The sequence below is a fragment of the Pongo pygmaeus genome, chromosome 1, assembly GCF_028885625.2.
Source record: "Pongo pygmaeus isolate AG05252 chromosome 1, NHGRI_mPonPyg2-v2.0_pri, whole genome shotgun sequence".
In the NCBI taxonomy this organism is placed as follows: Eukaryota; Metazoa; Chordata; class Mammalia; order Primates; family Hominidae; genus Pongo; species Pongo pygmaeus.
Window position 1 is genome coordinate 94,619,483 of NC_072373.2, and position 20,633 is coordinate 94,640,115.

General features: G+C 46.3%; 1 protein-coding gene across 10 annotated transcripts in view; it reads left to right on the plus strand.

The window, feature by feature from the left end:
• The window catches only part of GON4L (gon-4 like), a 108,862-nt gene that overhangs the window by 86,243 nt on the left and 1,986 nt on the right, over window positions 1-20,633 (plus strand). For 6 of the 10 annotated variants that reach the window (XM_054458410.2, XM_054458404.2, XM_063655908.1 and 3 more), the window contains 13 exons: window positions 1,279-1,429; window positions 4,910-5,026; window positions 5,737-7,446; window positions 8,834-9,089; window positions 10,027-10,211; window positions 11,752-11,949; window positions 14,328-14,471; window positions 15,038-15,181; window positions 15,284-15,403; window positions 17,851-17,964; window positions 18,926-19,136; window positions 19,753-20,380; window positions 20,471-20,573. In XM_054458410.2, coding sequence (XP_054314385.1) covers window positions 1,279-1,429; window positions 4,910-5,026; window positions 5,737-7,446; window positions 8,834-9,089; window positions 10,027-10,211; window positions 11,752-11,949; window positions 14,328-14,471; window positions 15,038-15,181; window positions 15,284-15,403; window positions 17,851-17,964; window positions 18,926-19,136; window positions 19,753-20,380; window positions 20,471-20,573 — 4,081 coding nt within the window. Of the gene's footprint in view, window positions 1-1,278; window positions 1,430-4,909; window positions 5,027-5,736; window positions 7,447-8,833; window positions 9,090-10,026; window positions 10,212-11,751; window positions 11,950-14,327; window positions 14,472-15,037; window positions 15,182-15,283; window positions 15,404-17,825; window positions 17,965-18,925; window positions 19,137-19,752; window positions 20,381-20,470; window positions 20,574-20,633 lie in introns of those variants that run through there. The other 4 variants (XM_063655819.1, XM_063655840.1, XM_063656032.1 and 1 more) reach the window with 4 other exon arrangements.

Here is a 20,633-nt window from a genome sequence, read left to right on the forward strand (position 1 = left end):
GATTACAGGCATGAGCCACCACACCCACCAGATTATGAACATTTTTATGGCCCTTTGTGTGTATTGCCACACTGTTATCAGCACATATGTATATATGTAACCATGATTATATATGTTGTTAGAGGGTAGTATTGGTGCCAGTTTAAGTTGTCTGACAGGGTACCTATTCATTTTGTATTAGTTTTATTAGAATTATTCTCTTTCCTTTGTATTCTCTTTGAACTTCCTTTGTATTGTTAGTATACAGCTCATCATGATCTCACGTTTATTAATGATTTGTGCCTAGTTTCTTATGTTCCCATGTAATTGTGAAGTATTTGATTTTTTTTTTTTTAAATGGAGTTTCACTCTTGTCACCCAGGCTGGAGTGCAATGGTGCGATCTCGGCTCACTGCAACCTTCGCCCCCCAGGTTCAAGTGATTCTCCTGACCAAGTAGCTGGGATTACAGGCGCCTACCACTACACCTGGCTGTTTTTTGTATTTTTAGTAGAGACAAGGTTTCACCATGTTGGCCAGGCTGGTCTCGAACTCCTGACTCAAGTGATCTGCCTGCCTCGGCATCCCAAAATGCTGGGATTACAGGCGTGAGCCATTGTGCCTGGCCTTATTCATAATACTTAATCAGTACTCACTAAGTATCTGAAATTTTCTATTGAGTAGTCACCAACTTGTACAAGAATTAGATTTAGAAAAAGTAGATTGACCAGGCATGGTGGGCTTACAACTGTAATACCAGCACTTTGAGAGGCTGAGGCAGGAGGATCGCTTGAGGCCAGGAGTTTAAGATCAGTCCAGGCAACATAGTGAGAACTGGTCTCTACATATAATGAATGGAAGAAAAAAATTAGCCCGGCATGGTGGTGAACGTCTGTGGTCACAGATACTTGGGAGGCTGAAGTGCGGGAATTGTTTGAGCCCAGGCATTCAAGGCTGCAGTGCGCTGTAATCATGCCACCTGCTCTCCAGCCCGGGCAACAGAGCAAGACCCTGTCTGAAAAAAATGAAAAGGTAGATTGGGCCACACACCACGGCTCATGCCTGTAATCCCAGCACTTTGGGAGGCTGAGACTGGAGAATTGCTTCAGCCTAGGAAGTAGAGGCTGCAGTGAGCTGCGATGGTACCACTGCACTCCAGCCTGGGTGACAGCGTGAGATCTTGTCTCAAGAAAAAAATAAAATAAAAAAGAAAGAGTAGATTGTAAAATGTGTTAGTCTGGGGAGGCCCCTTAGAAGGAAGGACTGTGAAGTGAGATTTAGTGTCATTCTCCTTTCTCAGTTTGTTAGCTTTAGGACTGAAGCATTTTGAAGGAACTGAGTTTCCTAATCCTCTAATCAGCAAGTACCTTCTAACCTGCAAAACTGCCCACCAACTGACAGTGAGAATCAAGAACCTCAACATGAACAGAGCTCCTGACAACATCATTAAAGTGAGTGTTTCCTGCATGCGCCATCCGGGCACCTCACCAATATGTACCCATTCTTTTCTCTTATTCTCAAAGAAAAGAGGAACCTTCTTTTATCTAAAGCTGATTTCTCCCACTTATACACTAGATTAATTCCCCTATTGCCTTTTGGGCAATATTCCGCTGGCAGTATTCCACTTATTTGCTTTTTTTTGTTGTTGTTGTTAGACTCTTGCTCTGTCACTCAGTGACAGTGGTGCAATCTTGGCTCACTGCAGTCTTTACCTCCCAGGTTCAAGTGATTCTCCTGCCTCGGTGTCTCCTGCCTCAGCGTCCCAAGTAGCTTGGATTACAGGCGTGCACCACCACACCTGGCTAATTTTTGTATTTTCAGTAGAGACGAGGTTTCACCATGTTGGCCAGGCTGGTCTTGAACCTCTGACCTCAAGTGATCCACCTGCCTTGGCCTCCCAAAGTGCTGGGATTACAGGCGGGAGCCACCACACCCGGTTTCTTCTTTTTTATTTAGATATTTATGTTGTGTTTTTAGAGACGGGTTCTTGCTCTATCATCCTGTCTGGAGTGCATTGGCACAGTCATAGGTCACTGTAGCCTCAAACTCCTGAGTTCAAGTGATCCTTCCACTTCAGCCTTCCAAGTATCCTGGACTACAGGTGTGTTCCACCAAGCCTAGGTCATTATTTTATTTTGTGTGGAGATGCTGTGTCACTTTGTTGCCCAGACTGGTCTTGAAGTTTTGACATCTGTGAGTCTGCCTGCCTCAGCTTGGCCTCCCAAAGTGTTGAGTTTACGAGCATGAGCCACTATGCCCAGCCTTTTGTTTTGTTTTGTTTTTGTTTTTTTCTTGAGAAAGGGTCTTACTCTGCTACCCAGGCTGGCGTACAGTGGTACAGTCATAGCTCACTGTAACCTCGAACTCCTGGGCTCAAGCATTCCTCCCACCTCAGCCTCCCAAGGAGCTGGGATTATATGCATGAGCCACCATGCTTGCCTATTAATTTTTTTTTTTTTAAGAAATGGAGTGTCCCTATATTGCCCAGGCTGGTCTTGAATTTTTGGCCTTAGACATTCTCCTGTCTCAGCCTCTAATTGGTACTTCCTGGTATATTGGATTTAGGCCTTATTTATTAACCATTAACCATAAGCCAGGGAAGCTGAAGATTTACCTGTCTCCTCACTCCCTTCCTCCCACCACAAACATGCACATTTTCTGCTCTCTAATCTCCTCGCTAGTCATTATGTCACAATTTTGGTTAGGTTGTATTCAGGGTTTACACTGTAAGATTTTAAGGACTGTATAAATGCTCTTCACAGCTATGTTATTGTGATACCTTGCCTTTCCTGCTGAACATTTTGTTTATCTTGGAGTAAATAATCGCATTTTTAGGGGGGTGGGGCTGGACTTGATTTTATTATGTAATTATTCCCAGGTCAACAGTAAAGGTTACTTAAATTTTCTTAATCTCCTTTCAGTGTGTCTGGCCTTCTAGACATTCCGTCACTTTCATCTTGAAGGAATTGCTCCCTGAGCCCTCTGACACTATTCCACTCTAAGTGTGTTGCTCTCTGGGCTTGCTGCACTGATGTCTTGGGCTTTTTCTTCCCCGTCATCCTGGGGATTCTTTTTGCCTCTTACTGTGTTGGAGCTTATTATTTCCTGAATTCTACATCTGTGTTTTTGTTTTACTTCCTTCTTTTAGTGAAACACATCCTAGTAGCATTTTTTTTTAAATTTTTTTCTAAATTTTAAAAAATTGAGGCTGTACACGGTGGCTCAGTCCTGTAATCCCAGGGCTTTGGGAGGCTGAGGCAGGCAGATGACTTGAGGCCAGGAGTTCAAGACCAGGCAACATGGTGAAACCCCGTCTCTACTAAAAATACAAAAATTGACTGGGTATGGTGCCACTCACCTGTAATCCCAGCCACTCGGGAGGCTGAGGCACAAAACTCACTTGAACTAGGGAGACAGAGGTTCAGTGATCCATGGATCAGTGATCCATGGATCACTCCCCTGCACTCCAGCCTGGGCGACAGAGGAGTCTCTGTCTCAAAGACCAAGAAGCAGAGAAACAAACAAAAAGTACAAAGATGTGTGCAGAAAATGACACACAACTCAAACGTAAAGGAAAAAGATTTTTCTGCAGCAGAATACAGTTTATCAAGTGCCTTAGCACCATGGATGAAACTAGACAAATTCTAAGCCATATTATCATGAATTTTCAAAACATTGGAGGCAAAGGAAAAATCTTACATGCTATCAGAGGTTGGGAGAAACAGGTGTTACATGAATATTCAAGAGTTAAATGGGGCCGTGGCTCACGCCTATAATCCCAGCACTTTGGGAGGCCAAGGTGGGAGAATTACTTGAGCCCAGGAGTTCAAGACCAGCCTGGGCAAAAAAGTGAGACCTGTCTCAATTTTTTGTTTGTTTGTTTGAGATGGAGTCTTGCTGTGTTATCCAGGCTGGAGTGCAGTGGCGTGATCTCGGCTCACTGCAAGCTCCGCCTCCTGGGTTCATGCCATTCTCCTGCCTCAGCCTCCTGAGTAGCTGGGACTACAGGCACCAGCCACCACGCCTGGCTAATTTTTTGTATTTTTTAGTAGAGACAGGGTTTCACCGTGTTAGCCAGGATGGTCTCAATCTCCTGACCTCGTGATCTGCCCGCCTCAACCTCCCAAAGTGCTGGGATTACAGGCGTGAGCCAGCACGCCTGGCCTATTTTTTTTTTTTTTTTGAGACGGAGTCTCACTCTGTCACCCAGGCTGGAGTGCAGTGGCACGATCTCTGATCTCAGCTCACCACAACCTCCACCTCCCAGGTTCAAGCAATTCTCCTGCCTCAGCCCCCTGAGTAGCTGGGATTACAGGTGCGTGCCACCATGCCTGGCTAATTTTTGTATTTTTGTAGGGATAGGGGTTTTGCCATGTTGACCAGTCTGGTCTTGAACTCCTGACATTAGGTAATCTGCCCACCTTCGAAAGTGCTGGGATTACAGGCGTGAACCACCGCGCCCAGCCTTCATTTACTCTTAAAATTGAACTTTCTCAGGCTCTTTTTTTTTCCCCTTCTCTTCTAATGCCCTTCACACTGTCATTTGCTTAAAAGGAAGCTTTCATGTGTCCAAGGTATAGATTACGATGTTGTCTTTGCAGCTGTTGATCAAGAACAAATCTTACTAAGATTGCTCTGAGCATCTGCTTCCTTTTCTCTCTGTGACCTAAACTCTCCCCTTCCTGGCAACCAGAATGGAGATCATCAGTTAGAAAATATTGAATAATTGTAAAATCTTTAAATAGAGATTAGTTTAATTTGAAATGTACAAGTATTCAGCATATGCTATTTATATATGTGTGTTCATGGATGTTTGTGTATGTGGTCTTGTGTGTGTTTCTCTTGATCCACCACCCACCCCATTCACCAGCCTGACAGAGGACAGTGTTTCCAGAAGGAATGTAATTCATGCGCATTTTTTTCATGTTAAGTTTTATAAGAAGACCAAACAACTGCCAGTCCTAGTAAAATGCTGTGAAGAGATCCAGCCACATCAGTGGAAGCCACCTATAGAGAGAGAAGAACACCGGCTCCCATTCTGGTTAAAGGTACAGCCCTCTTCCTCGAAGTCTGTAGGAGGCAGAAGGTCACTGAAAGTTCTGAGAGAATATCAAGGGCTTCCTTAATCGTCTAATGCTTTAGTTGTAGAACTAGGACTTCAGAAATCTTCCTCATTCACCTTTCTTCCCTTACTTTTCTGCCCTTCTCTGGGTAATTCTACAGCATTTTCAAAATAATAGGTAAAATAATAATTTGCTAAAGGAAATTCACAGAAGTTTCTAAAGTGTATAAATAGAATGTGGTCTTTGTAGATTTGATATGCAGAGAGACCCTTCTTGGAAAGATGCCTTGAGACTGTCTAAGGTCTCTAAAACCTAGAAAGCCCTATTGTTTTTCCCAAATTCTTTTTTTGTTGTTGTTTTGTTTTTGAGACAGAGTCTTGCTCTGTCCACCCAGGCTAAGGTGCGATCTTGGCTCCTCGCAACCTCTGCCTCCCAGGTTCAAGTGATTCTCCTGCCTCCGCCTCCTGAGTAGCTGGGATTACAGGCACATGCCACCACACCCAGCTAATTTTTGTATTTTTAGTGGAGACTGGGTTTCACCATGTTGGTCAGGCTTATCCTGAACTCCTGACCTCAAGTGATCTGCCCACTTCAGCCTCCCAAAGTGCTGGGTTTACAGGCGTGAGCCACTGTGCCAAGCTTCTTTTTCCCAAATTCTGACATATGCTGGATCAGAGTGTTCTTGTTTCCAATAGGCCAGTCTGCCATCCATCCAGGAAGAACTGCGGCGCATGGCTGATGGTGCTAGAGAGGTAGGAAATGTGACTGGAACCACTGAGATCAACTCAGATCAAGGCCTAGAAAAAGACAATTTGGAGTTGGAGAGTGAAACTCGGTACCCACTGCTATTGCCTAAGGGTATAGTCCTAAAACTGAAGCCAGTTGCCACCCGTTTCCCCAGGAAGGCTTGGAGACAGAAGCGTTCATCAGTCCTGAAACCCCTCCTTATCCAACCCAGCCCCTCTCTCCAGCCCAGCTTCAACCCTGGGAAAACACCAGCCCGATCAACTCATTCAGAAGCCCCTCCGAGCAAAATGGTGCTCCAGATTCCTCACCCGATACAGCCAGCCACTGTTTTACAGACAGTTCCAGGTGTCCCTCCACTGGGGGTCAGTGGAGGTGAGAGTTTTGAGTCTCCTGCAGCACTGCCTGCTATGCCTCCTGAGGCCAGGACAAGCTTCCCTCTGTCTGAGTCCCAGACTTTGCTCTCTTCTGCCCCTGTGCCCAAGGTAATGCTGCCCTCCCTTGCCCCTTCTAAGTTTCGAAAGCCATATGTGAGACGCAGACCCTCAAAGAGAAGGGGAGTCAAGGCCTCTCCCTGTATGAAACCTGCCCCTGTTATCCACCACCCTGCATCTGTTATCTTCACTGTTCCTGCTACCACTGTGAAGATTGTGAGCCTTGGCGGTGGCTGTAACATGATCCAGCCTGTCAATGCGGCTGTGGCCCAGAGTCCCCAGACTATTCCCATCACCACCCTCTTGGTTAACCCTACTTCCTTCCCCTGTCCATTGAACCAGCCCCTTGTGGCCTCCTCTGTCTCGCCCTTAATTGTTTCTGGCAATTCTGTGAATCTTCCTGTACCATCCACCCCTGAAGATAAGGCCCACGTGAATGTGGACATTGCTTGTGCTGTGGCTAATGGGGAAAATGCCTTTCAGGGCCTAGAACCCAAATTAGAGCCCCAGGAACTATCTCCTCTGTGTGCTACTGTTTTCCCAAAAGTGGAACATAGCCCAGGGCCTCCACTAGCAGATGCAGAGTGCCAAGAAGGATTGTCAGAGAACAGTGCCTGTCGCTGGACTGTTGTGAAAACAGAGGAGGGAAGGCAAGCTCTGGAGCCGCTCCCTCAGGGCATCCAGGAATCTCTAAACAACCCTACCCCTGGCGATTTAGAGGAAATTGTCAAGATGGAACCTGAAGATGCTAGAGAGGAAATCAGTGGATCCCCTGAGTGTGATATTTGTGATGACATCAAAGTGGAACATGCTGTGGAATTGGACACTGGCACCCCAAGCGAGGAGTTGAGCAGTGCTAGAGAGGTAACGAAACAGACAGTCTTACAGAAGGAAGAGGAGAGGAGTCAGCCAACTAAAACCCCTTCATCTTCTCAAGAGCCCCCTGATGAAGGAACCTCAGGGACAGATGTGAACAAAGGATCATCAAAGAATGCTTTGTCCTCAATGGATCCTGAAGTGAGGCTTAGTAGCCCCCCAGGGAAGCCAGAAGATTCATCCAGTGTTGATGGTCAGTCAGTGGGGACTCCAGTTGGGCCAGAAACTGGAGGAGAGAAGAATGGGCCAGAAGAAGAGGAAGAAGAGGACTTTGATGACCTCACCCAAGATGAGGAAGATGAAATGTCATCAGCTTCTGAGGAATCGGTGCTTTCTGTCCCAGAACTCCAGGTGAGAGCTAGAGAATACTCTCAAGTATTTTGTGGACTCAGTAATATGTTTAACTTATTGATATGCCACCTGCTTGCTTGCTGCACTGTGGACAGTCCTAAAATCATTTTTATTTGATTTGTGAAGGCATTATGGGACATGATTGTGGAGTTGAGGTGAAATGAGACGGAAAGGATGAAGTTTTACTTATTATATTAAACTCGTTTACACATTAAATTGAATCACCTGACCATACTTTAAATGCCTTAAAAAATAGTAATAGGCTGGGCTTGGTGGCTCACTCCTGTAGTCCCAGCACTTTGGGAGGCTGAGGTGGGTGGATCAAGAGGCCAGGAGTTTCAGACTGGCCTGGCCAACGTGGTGAAACCCCATCTATACTAAAAATAACAAAAATTAGCCGAGTGTGGTGGTGGACACCTGTAATCCCTGCTGCTTGGGAGGCAGAGGCAGGAGAATCGCTTGAGCCCGAGTGACAGAGGTTGCAGTGAGCCGAGATCACGTCATTGCTCTCCAGCAAGGCTCCGTCTCAAAAAAAAAAAAAAAAAATTAGTAAATAGCCGGGTGCAGTGGCTCACGCCTATAAATCCCAGCACTTTGGGAGGCCAAGGCGGGCAGATCACCTGAGGTCGGGAGTTCAAAACCAGCATGACCAACATGGAGAAACTCCATCCCTACTAAAAATACAAAATTAGCTGGGCGTAGTGGCACATGCCTGTAATCCCAGCTACTCAGGAAGTTGAGGCAGGAGAATCGCTTGAACCGGGGAGGCAGAGGTTGCGGTGAGCCAAGATTGCACCATTGCACTCCAGCCTGAAAACTATCTTCAGGTTACAGAAGTTTGTAAAAGGGAACTTCTTCCCCTTTCCTGCTGTCAGGCCGAATGTCAGCTATCACTGGGATTTCTTTTTTTTGTCTTGTTTTGTGTTTTTGTGTTTTTTTTTTTTTTTTTTGAGATGGATTCTCACTCTATCTCCCAGACTGGAGTGCAGTGGCATAATTTCAGCTCACTGCAACCTCCGCCTCCCAGGTTCAAGCAATTCTCATGCCTCAGCCTCCCAAGTAGCTAGGATTACAGGCATGTGCCACCATGCCTGACTAATTTCTATATTTTTAGTAGAGACGTGGTTTCATCATGTTGGCGAGGCTGGTCCTGAACTCCTGGCCTCAAGTGATCCGCCCACCTTGGCCTCCCAAAGTGTCAGGATTACAGGCGTGAGCCACTGTATCTGGCCCATTGCTGGGATTTCATAACTCAGGGAATTCCCCTCAGACAGCTGTAGTGGGCTCCCCATTGTTTAACTTCAGATTATCCTGATACAGCTTTGTGTTGTTTGCAATTCATGAGCCACTAAGAGCCATTATAAGTACTCTTTGGAGGGTTTTACAGGAAACAATGGAGAAACTGACTTGGCTGGCATCTGAAAGGCGCATGAGTCAGGAGGGTGAGTCTGAAGAAGAGAATTCTCAGGAGGAGAACTCTGAGCCGGAAGAAGAGGAGGAAGAAGAAGCAGAAGGAATGGAAAGCCTGCAGAAAGAGGATGAAATGACGGATGAAGCAGTTGGAGACTCTGCTGAGAAGCCTCCTTCTACTTTTGCCTTACCTGAGACTACTCCAGAAGTGGAGACCAGCAGAACTCCACCAGGTGAGCTAGGCAAACCTATACTGAAGGACCATTCTCACTTAACCTCATTGTCTAGAGGACAGTGTGCAGAGTGGGTAGCTTATAAACCAGGTGGAGGATTTCTAGAGGAAACCGTCCGGATCTCTTCTGCAGCACCCCTCCCCCAAAACATGTTTAATGTGGTATCTTTGTGGAGAACAGATACTCAGAAATTTTTAATTTGATTCTCATCTGTTGCTAGATTTATATGAGCTTCGTTCACTTTCTTTCTTTTTTTTTTATTTTTTTAATTTTTTTGAGACGGAGTCTTGCTCTGTCGCCCAGGCTGGAGTGCAGTGGTGCGATCTCAGCTCACTGCAACCTCTGTCTCCCAGGTTCAAGCGATTCTCCTGCCTCACCCTCCTGAGTAGCTGGGATTACAGGCATCTGCCCCCACACCCAGCTAATTTTTGCATTTTTAGTAGAGACGGGGTTTTACCATGTTGGTCAGGCTGGTCTCGAGCTCCTAACCTTATGATCTGCCCGCCTTGGCCTCCCAGAGTGCTGGGATTACAGGCGTGAGCCACTGTGCCTGGCGGTTCACTTCGTTAAACTGATTGTTACCTTATCTGTCATATGTGGGGCTAAGACCTATGTTTATTTCAGAAAACACTGCTTGTTCCTCATCAAGACATAGTCTCTCAAAAGCGCTACAGAAGCCACCCTTGCTCTTTAGACTTCCTTTCTCAGTATGAAGTAGCTGATTATCTTATTGTCATCCCAATTAAGGCAGTTACACTGCAGACTCTGCGTAGAGCTGACTTGACGGATTTACTTCTCATACCATTTTCCCAACAACCTTTTCCTTGAATTGCTCCATAATATTGAATAGGATTTGGCTGGGGTGGTGCATGTGGTGGAATGGGAAGAGCAGGGGTTGCAGGGACAGGGAAACAATCTTTTTCATGTGTGCTACAAGGAGAGAGCATCAAAGCTGCTGGAAAAGGCCGGAACAATCATCGAGCTCGCAACAAGCGGGGAAGTCGGGCTCGGGCCAGCAAGGACACCTCCAAGCTGCTGTTGCTGTACGATGAGGACATTCTCGAGCGAGATCCACTCAGGGAGCAGAAGGACTTGGCCTTTGCCCAAGCTTATCTGACCAGGGTAGGCAAATGCTGCTTCCTGTTATTGCCAGTCTCTATCAATGTGGCTGCTTCTTCAAGGGAGATGTTTTAAAAAATAAAGTCTGTTTTTCAGCCTATGCAACAGGCTTCATATTCCTCTATCTTGGCTTTTCTGGCAAAAGATCTCTGTGACGGAACCACAAGGAGACATAGAATTCAATCATAAGTATGTTTATTGTTAGTACCCTGCCATCATCCTTCTGTTGACCAGAGATTGGCAGAAAGATGATACCACCATCATCAGTGGGAGGTTGTGACTTTACTGGGTGCGCTGATAAGGACTTTTATAGAACCTTTGGCTTGAGAAGAAAGATAGTGGGTACACTGGCCAGCAAGTGGATTTCAGGGAAATACATTGCTCTTAAGACATGAACCAGCTGGGTGTGGTGGCTCACACCTATAATCCCAGCACTTTGGGAGGCCGAGGCAGGTGGATCACCTGAGAGGTCAGGAGTTAGAGACCAGCCTGACCAACATGGTGAAACCCTGTGTCTACTAAAATACAAAAATTAGCCAGGTGTGGTGGTGGGCGCCTGTAATCCTAGCTACAGGGGAGGCTGAGGCACAAGAATTACTTGAACCTGGGAGACAGAGGTTGCAGTGAGCCGAGATCGCACCACTGCACTCCAGCCTTGGCAACAGGGCAAGACTCTGTCTCAAAAAAAAAAAAAAAAAAAAAAAGACATGAACCAGGCTGGGTGTTGTGGCCCTTGCATATAATGCCAGCACTTTGGGAGGCTGGGGTAGGAGGATCCCTTGAGTCCAGGAGTTCAAGACAAGACAAGCCTGGGCAACATAGGAGACCTCCATCTCTACAAAAATAAAAAAAATGAGCTAAGCATGGTGGTACATGCCTGTGGTCCTAGGTACTTTGGGAGGCTGAGGTGGGAGGATCACTTGGGCCCAGGTGGTTGAGGCTGCAGTGAGCCATGATTGCATCAGTGCACTCCAGCGTGGGCAACAGAATGAGACCCTGTCTCAAAAAAAAACACATAAGCCAACCTCTTCTTGGTAGTGTCATGGAGAACTATGTCCTTCTGTTGGTAACCACCTGGTTCCTTTATCCCCCTGGAAAGCAGAATACTGGCAATGATAGTCATAGCTTTTTCTTACCTCTTAATATTTTACTGACATTCCTAACTTACGTATTATTTATTCTCCAATTACGCCCATGCTGAAATACATGTACAAACACATGTTACCTATTTCATTATGGGGCTGTAATCAGTAAGGAAAGGTTAGGGCTGTGACCTAGAGAAAAGCATTGCTTGGTTTTGTGGGTAGAGCTGTGGAACTTGGAAAATGGTTTTTCACTTGCTCACTCCCAGAAAAAGATCTTTACCTTGCCTGTTGCTCTGTGTCTTCCATTAACAGTCAGATGTTAAGATCTGTTGGAGGCACAGCCTCTGATGGATAATTCTTGGAGCTCTCTAACCATAACCCTGCCTTCTCCCTTGTACCCTTATTGCTTGTTGTGGCGCAAAGAAAGGGTGTTGATGATTGAAAGTCTTCCCGTGTAGGTGCGAGAAGCCCTACAACATATCCCTGGCAAGTATGAAGACTTCCTTCAAGTCATCTATGAATTTGAGTCAAGTACCCAGAGACAGACGGCTGTAGATCTCTACAAAAGCCTGCAAATTCTGCTCCAAGACTGGCCTCAGCTGTTGAAAGACTTTGCTGCTTTCCTGTTACCTGAGCAAGCTCTGGCCTGTGGATTAGTAAGTGAATGGGGAAAAGTACACTAGGACTTCTGGGTCAGAGTGAGACTGGGATTGAATGGGGTTGAATAAGACTGTTTCAGTCTCCCAACTCCTTCCAGACACACAGCCGTCCCCTAGCCCAGAGTGATAAGAGCCTCTGTCTTTTCAGGGGATTATCTTTCCAATCCCATTCTCCCATTTTCTTTACATGATAAATGAGAGGGTTTTACCTGTAGTTGCCAAAGGAGACCTTAGGTGAGTCATATGCTCTCTGCTTCTCACGGGTATCAAGCCAGACATTCATTTAACAAATATTTGTTAAGTGCCTCCTAACTGTCAGGAATTCCTAGCAATTCCTGACCTCAATTGCTAGGAATATAGCAATTACAAAAGACTAAAATCCCTGCCCTCATGGAGCTTACGTTATCATGAGGAAGTTCAGATAATACTCCAGAAAACATATATATATATAGCATATATAAAATATAAATTATAAAAATAAATATAAACAGTAAAATGTATAGTATACAATGTTTTATAGTCATCATGTTTTACAGAAAAATAAAGCAGGAAAGGAAACTAGAGGGGTGGTTTTATACACAGTGGTCTGGGAAGGCCACTGTGGTATGGTAACATGTGAAATGTTGCAGAATAGGAGGCTAAACATGAGGGATATCCCAGTAGTCCTGGACTTCTTGTCATAAAAATAGGAACAAAGGGAGGAACGGGATTATTCTAAGAGTTTTATTGGGGTTAAATGACAGTGGGGTAGTTCTGCATATAATGTGTGATGCCCATTTTCTCTTCTGGTATTATTATGAGGATCCAATCAGTGTATATGTGAACAAAAAAAAAAAATTTTTTTTTTTTTTGAGATGGAGTTTCACTCTTGTTGCCCAGACTGGAGTGCAGTGGCGTGATCTTGGCTCACCACAACCTCCGCCTCCTGGGTTCAAGCGATTCTCCTGCCTCAGCCTCCCGAGTAGCTGGGATTACAGGCATGCACCACCACGCCTGGCTAATTTTGTATTTTTAGTAAAGACGGGGTTTCTCCATGTTGGTCAGGCTGGTCTTGAACTCCAGACCTCAGGTGATCTGCCCACCTTGACCTCCCAAATTGCTGGGATTACAGTTGTGAGCCACCACGCTTGGCCAAAAAAATTTTTTAAAGAGATAATGTCAGCCAGGTATGGTGGCTCACACCTGTTATCCCAGCACTTTGGGAGGCAGCCTGGACAACATAGCAAGACCCCATCTTTACATAAAATAAAAAAATTAACTAACTGGGTGTGGTGGTGCACACCTTTGGTCCCAGCTATTTGGGTGGCTGAGGTGGGAGGACCACTTGAGCCTGAGAGGTTGAGGCTTCACTGAGCCATGATTGCTCCACTACACTCCAGTTTGGGTGACAAGAACAAGACCTTGTCTCAAAAAAACAAAAGAGAGACAATGGCCAGGCACAGTGGCTGGCACCTGTAATCCCAGCACTTTGGGAGGCTAAGGTGGGAGGATCCCTTGTAGCCAGGAGTTTTGTTGTTGTTGTTTTATTGTTGTTGTTTTTTGAGGCAAAGTCTCTGTCACCCAGGCTGGAGTGCAGTGGTGCTGCTATCTCTGCTCACTGCAACCTCTGCCTCCCAGGTTCAAGTGATTCTCCTGCCTCAGCCTTCCGTGTAGCAGGGATTACAGGCATGCACGACCGCACCTATCTAATTTTTATATTTTTAGTAGAGGTTTCACCATGTTGGTCAGGCTGGTCTCGAACTCTTGACCTCACGTGATTTGCCTACCTCGGCCTCCCGAAGTGCTGGGATTACAGGCGTCAGCCACTGTAGCTGGCCTGTAGACAGGAGTTTGAGATGAGCCTGGACAACACAGGTCCCTGGGATCCTCCTGCCTCAGCCTCCCAAGTAGCTTGAGCTACAGGTGTACACCACGACCCCTGCCTAATTTTTAAATTTTTTTATAGAGACATAGTCTCACTATGTTGCTGGTCGAACTCCTGGCCTTAAGTGATCCTCCTGCCTTGGCCTCCCAACATGGGATTACAGCTGTGAGCCACCTTGTGCAGCCTGAAAATTCTTTGTAATATAAACTCTAGAGTATCATATGAATTTTGGTGTCTGATTTCACATCCATAAAACAGCAAACAACTTGAAATATGTACATCTCTTCAAGCTGTTGCTTGCATCTTAATTGCTTTGGGTGGCTACCCACCAGTGGTCCAAGGTAGATGGAGGTTAGGGTTTTTAATTAGATCTCATAGTTGTAAACTAGAATTTTAAACCAGGATTCTGTCATCTCTTGTGTCCTAGTCCACTAGTTCTTATCCTAAGAACCCTCAAGTCCTGCTCTAGCTGTATCATGACTCCTCTTTTGCCCACTTTCCACTCTGGTAGTTTGAGGAGCAGCAGGCTTTTGAGAAGAGCCGCAAGTTCCTTCGGCAGCTGGAGATTTGCTTTGCAGAGAACCCCTCACACCACCAGAAGATTATCAAGGTCCTCCAAGGCTGTGCAGACTGCCTTCCCCAGGAGATCACCGAGGTATTCTTTCCTGTCCTGCTTTCTTACTGTTGTCTTCCAGGCCTTAGGCCTTTCCCTTGTCTCTTTCCCCAACCTACTCCATACCTTTTTGCCTCTGGAGTCTCATGGGCTTCCTGGAGGAGATGAAAAAGGCAAGGACTTTTTAGGCTCACCCGAAGCATAAAGCACTGGGATAGGGAGGGATTGCTACCTGAAACCGGAGCCTGTCTGATCTTCACAGGCTCAGGAATGCCATGGATGTGCTGGAAGGGATGTTCAGCGAAGGAGGTTCTGGGACCTGGGAGGGGCCTTGCCTCCTTGCTCTGCTTGGAATAGTGCCCTAGCTGGAGATCAGTAGGGTGGAGTGGAGAGTGGAATCATTAGGAATCAAATCTAGTATTAGTACCCTTCCGCTGTAGGCAGCTAAGGAGGAAGAGAAAGTTTTAGTATTCTTTGTTACCAGGCAGAATCTCTGTGTGTTTCCCAGTTGACTGGGAAAGCAGAACATGGAAGTATGGGGATTGATTGGGAAGGGCAGCCTAGAGAGGCTCTGGAGACTTCCTCTTTCCCTCTGTGACTCTCCTTAGCTCAAGACACAGATGTGGCAGCTCCTCAAGGGCCACGACCACCTGCAGGATGAGTTTTCTATCTTCTTTGACCACTTGCGCCCAGCAGCTAGCCGGATGGGTGACTTTGAAGAGATCAATTGGACTGAGGAAAAGGAGTATGAGGTATAGGACCTGAGGCTGCTGTAGCTTTATGAAGGGGGAAGGCCACACGTGGGAGGGATATTGGCCTGGTGTCTGTGCTTAGCAGCACCAACTCCTTCTCAGTTTGATGGCTTCGAAGAAGTGGCCCTGCCTGATGTGGAAGAAGAGGAGGAGCCTCCCAAGATACCCACAGCCTCAAAGAACAAGAGGAAAAAAGAGATTGGGGTCCAAAATCATGATAAGGTATTTTCTTTGTTTATTTGTTTGTTTTTGAGACAGAATCTCGCTCTGTCACCCAAACTAGAGTGCAGTGGCGTAATCTTGGCTCACTGCAACCTCCACCTCCCAGATTTAAGCGATTCTCCCACCTCAGCCTCTCAAGTAGCTGGAATTACAGACGGGCGCCAGCCGCCACACCCAGCAAATTTTTGTATTTTTAGTAGAGATGGGTTTTCACCATGTTGTCCAGGCTGGTCTCGAACTCCTTACCTCAAGTGATCCACCCGCCTCGGCCTCCCAAAGTGCTGGGATTACAAGGGTGAGCCACTACTCCTGGCCTAAAATCATGATAAGGTATGCCAAGTTATTGAAAAGTATCTATGTTTCATGAATCAAGCCTTGCATTTTCTCACTAAACATTTTTCTGGCTTACTATGGCCCAAGGTTTCTAGTTCAAAGGCTTTAGGATCTGAGACAATCACAGAGAACAAACCAAAGGTCAAGCTGATACAGACATGCAGAGCCTTTGGGAAAACTTCAGTTGTTGCAGGGGCCCCAGGATTCCCTAGTTAGAAGGATTTGTTTCTTCCCTTTTTCTGTCTAGCTCAGAGTTATTACCCTTAATTCAACTTTTTTCATTTTTGCTCATGTGAGAAATAGAGCCAATTGAGGATGAGCTTGTTGTTAAAAGAAGAAAGTAGAACCAAGATTCCCCATATTAATAATATTGTTAGCAGCTAATACTTAGTTGTATTACAAAGTGTCAGGCATTCTGGGAAGTATTTTAATGGATTATTGACACATTTAATTCTCACAGTAATCTTATGGAGAGATTGCTCTTGTTTGCATTTTACAGAAGACATAACTGAAGTGCAGAGAGGCTGTTTTCAGGGTCTCATATTTAGTAAGTGGCAGTGCTAGGATATGAACTCCTCAGGTAAGCCAGCTGCGGAGTCTACTGGTTGTCACTGCTCTTCAAGCAGTATTTTTTTTTTTTTTTTAATTCATGTTTCCTGACCAAGTGTTTTTTCTCTTTTCTGGGGAGAAACTGCTGCTTAGTAGCTGTACAACCTTGGGAAACGTATTTAACCTCTGTTTCAGTTTCTTCATCATAAATTGGGATGATAATGGTACTTACGTCTTGGGTTTATTAAACAGTGTCATTGAGTGGGCTTTCCATGGGTACAAATTTCTCTCTGAAGGGGATTGGAAGAGATGGGAGAGCTGAAGGCACAGAGAAACAGAAACAAAGACATTATATCTCATGATGGAGCTCTCCAGTGATTTTGCCTCAGATGTCTGACTTAAATATTTCTTGAAACATCTGGGGCAATTGGGATATGTCAGTCTTTAGGTCATTTAGGGATTGTTTCAAGGATTCATAATAGGCCTTAATCTAGTTTGGACTATTGATTTCCCTGGGCAATGTGAGGAGTTGATACATAAAAGAGGAAGGGGTCCGGGCGTGGTGGCTCACGCCTGTAATCCCAACATTTTGGGAGGTCGAGGTGGGTGGATCACTTGAGGACAGGAGTTCAAGACCAGCCAGAGTAACATCGCGAATTCCTATCTCTACTAAAAATACAAAAATTAGCCATAGGCTAGGTGCTGTGGCTTACACCTCTAATGCCAGCACTTTGCAAGGCCAAGGCAGGCGGATTACTTGAGGTCAGGAGTTCGAAACCAGCCTGGTCAACCTGGCGAAATCCCATCTCATTGAAAATACAAAAAAAATTAGACGGGCTTGGTGGCATGCACCTGTAATCCCAGCTACTTGGGAGGCTGAGACATGGGAATCGCTTGATCCTGGGGAGTGGAGGTTGTGCTAAGCTGAGATCACGCCACTGCACTCCAGCCTGGGAGAGAGAGCGAGACTCCATCTCAAAAAAAAAAAAAAAAAAAAAATTAGCTAGGCGTGGTGGTGCACAGTCCCAGCTACTTGGGAGGCTGAGGTGGGAAAATCACTTGAGCCCAGGAGGCAGAGGTTGCAGTGAGCCATGAATGTGACACTGCACTCCAGCCTGGGTGACAGAGCCAGACCCTATCTCCAAAAAAAAAAAAAAGCGTGGGGAGAGGGTGGGCTGTGTTGTGTTCATATGGCTCACAACTTTAGCTTCCTCTCTTGGTACCAAAAATACGGCCAGGCGCAGTGGCTCATGCCTGTAATCCTAGCACTTCGGGATGCTGAGGGAGGGCAGATCAAGAGGTCAGGAGTTTGAGACCAGCCTGACCAACATGGTGAAACCCTGTCTCTACTAAAAATACAAAAATTAGCCGGGCGTGCTGGCGCATACCTGTAATCCCAGTTACTCAGGAGGCTGAGGCAGGAGAATCCCTTGAAGCCGGGAGGCAGAGGTTGCGGTGAGCTGACATTGCGCCACTGCAACCCAGCCTGGGCCACAGAGCAAGACTCTGTCTCAAAAAAAAAAAAACAACAACTTGGCAGCTAATCAAGTCCAAGTATCTCCTAGGAGACTGAGTGGCCAGATGGGGCCAAGGACTGTGCCTGCTCTTGCCATGAAGGAGGTCCAGATTCCAAGCTGAAGAAGAGCAAAAGGCGGAGCTGTAGCCGCTGTAGCAGCAAGGTGAGGAAAGTTTCAAGGGCACTGGTCCCGAGGGTGTCAGAGCTGCTGGGGGATTGTTTGCTACCAAGAATTGTACCTTATTGAATTCCTAAAAAGGCACATATATAAATAACATTCAGTACACACATATGTGTACATATGCAAAATAAATGGAATCTGCTAGAAATATGTGATTTTGTTTTTTAAAGAGAATTCTGTGAGTAAAGCTTTTGGAATTGGAAAAACAAAATACCAGTTAAAATATTTCCCTCAGATATTAGAAAATGAAATAAACCTCTGTCATGAAAATAGTCTCTACAAGTAATCCTGGTTCTCTAGAATGGAGTTGGTTGGCAGGAAAAACACAGTTCTTGGTGAGAGAAGGAGTTGTGGAATCCAATACTCTATTTGGGGCCATTCAAAATCCTTGGAGCAGGAAGGCAGAGGTGGCAGCGAGCCATGATGATACCATTGAGCTCCAGCCTGGGTGACAGAGTGAGACCGTGTTTAAAAAAAAAAAAAAAATCAAATCCTTGGAGGAGTAGCTGGGCAACAGGGCACTCAAGAGGCTCAGGTGGGAGGATCACTGGAGCCCAGGAGTCTGAGGCTATAGTGTAACCACCATGGTCATGCCTGTGTAAACAGCCACTGCACTCCAGCCTGGGCAAGATAATCTGTGTTATCTGAGACCCTGTCTCTATCTTTTCTTTTTGTTTGTCATTTGAGATGGAGTCTCACTATGTTGCCCAGGCTGATCTTGAACCCTTGGGCTCAAGTGATCCTCACACCTTAGCCTCCCAAGTAACTAGGTTTATAGGCATGTACCACTGCACGCAGTTGAAACTCTGTCAACAAAATTGTTGGAGCAGACATGCATGTGGGTTGACTTGGTGAGCATCAGGCAGGGCTTCTTCCTTTGGTGGGCCCCAACCAAAGACATAGGCAGTCAGAACACCTTTGACCCGGAAGACCATCCCTGCAGGTCTGTGACAGCAAATCCTACAAGAGCAAGGAGCCGCATGAGTTGGTGGGCAGCAGCCCCCACCGAGAGGCTAGTCCTATGCCTGGTGCTAAGGAAGCTGGGCAGGGCAAGGATGTGATGGAAGAGGAAGTCCCAGAGGAGCGGGAGAGCACTGAGGCCACCCAAAGCAGGACTGTCAGGACCACCAGAAAGGGAGAGATACCTGTTTCAGGTGAGTGATCTGCCAACCCAGCCCTTCTGTTCCTCAGTCTCGTTATCCTATACTCCAGACAGGAACCTCCATGAGCCTGGATAAATAGCCTTTTCAGGGATGGATATACCACCTCTTTCACTGATGGACCCATAGGAAGCCCTTCTGCTGTTCAGGCTTTTTCTATCATATGGCCTCACTCCTCTTGCAGAATTAAGAATGCCACAAATTTCACGCAATTCAACATTGTCTTGTGTTTTATTCGGAAAACCCTTCCCCCTATTTCCAAATCTACTGTTATCTACATCCTAAAGACTGGGCCATTCTCAGCTTTGGCAGTAGGACTTTATATCTTTGTATAAGTGACATTATGCCCCCCACCTCCACACAACTCTTTTATTATTTATATTTTCTTGTAGAGATGGGGTCTCACCATATTGCCCAAGCTAGTCTCAAACTCCCAGCAGTCCCACCACTTTGGCTTCCCAAAGTGCGGATATTATAGGTGTGAGCCACCATGCCTACCCCTCTATTTTATTAGAATTTTTGCACAGTACCTGGCCACAGGTAATTTCTCGTGCTTAGGTGCATCTTGATCCTGACAGTACCCTGAGATCCTTATTTTCCTCCTAAGCAGGATCGGCAGTGGGGGGCACTTTGCCATCCCCTCGAGAAGTGACTCTTACAGAACGGCTCCTCCTGGATGGCCCACCACCTCATTCACCAGAGACTCCTCAATTTCCCCCCAAAACTGGAGCTGTACTGTACACTGTTAAGAGAAACCAGGTTGGGCCTGAGGTTCTCTCCTGCCCCAAGGCATCCCTCAGACTTCAGAAAGAGAGGGAGGGCCAAAAGGCAGTGAGTGAGTCAGAGGCTTTGATGCTGGTCTGGGATGCATCAGAAACTGAGAAATTGACTGGTACCGTGGAACCCCCTGCTTCCTTCCTGAGTCCTGTTTCCTCAAAGACCAGAGATGCAGGGAGAAGACATGTGTCTGGGAAACCAGACACTCAAGACAGATGGCTGCCCTCAAGCAGAGCTAGGGTGAAGACAAGAGACAGGACGTGCCCTGTCCGTGAATCTCCATCAGGAATTGACACCTCAGAGACCTCTCCCAAAGCCCCTAGAGGGGGTTTGGCTAAAGACAGTGGAACAGAGGGCAAGGGTCCAGAGGGGGAGCAGCAGCCAAAGGCCACAGAAGCTACAGTGTGTGCCAACAACAGCAAGGTCAGCTCCACTGGGGAAAAGGTTGTCCTGTGGACAAGGTAGGTAAGGGTGGATGACGTGTGTTTGGAAAGGAGCACAGACCACGTCCATGTGGCTCCCTAGGATTAATCATGATACCTGGGTTACAGGGAAGCTGACCGTGTGATCCTCACCATGTGCCAGGAGCAAGGGGCACAGCCACAGACCTTCAGCAGCATCTCCCAGCAGCTGGGAAATAAGACCCCTGCTGAGGTAGGTGCGGGTTGGGGTGAAGACCCAGCAAAAAGAGGTCAAGGTGGCCAACTAAGAGAC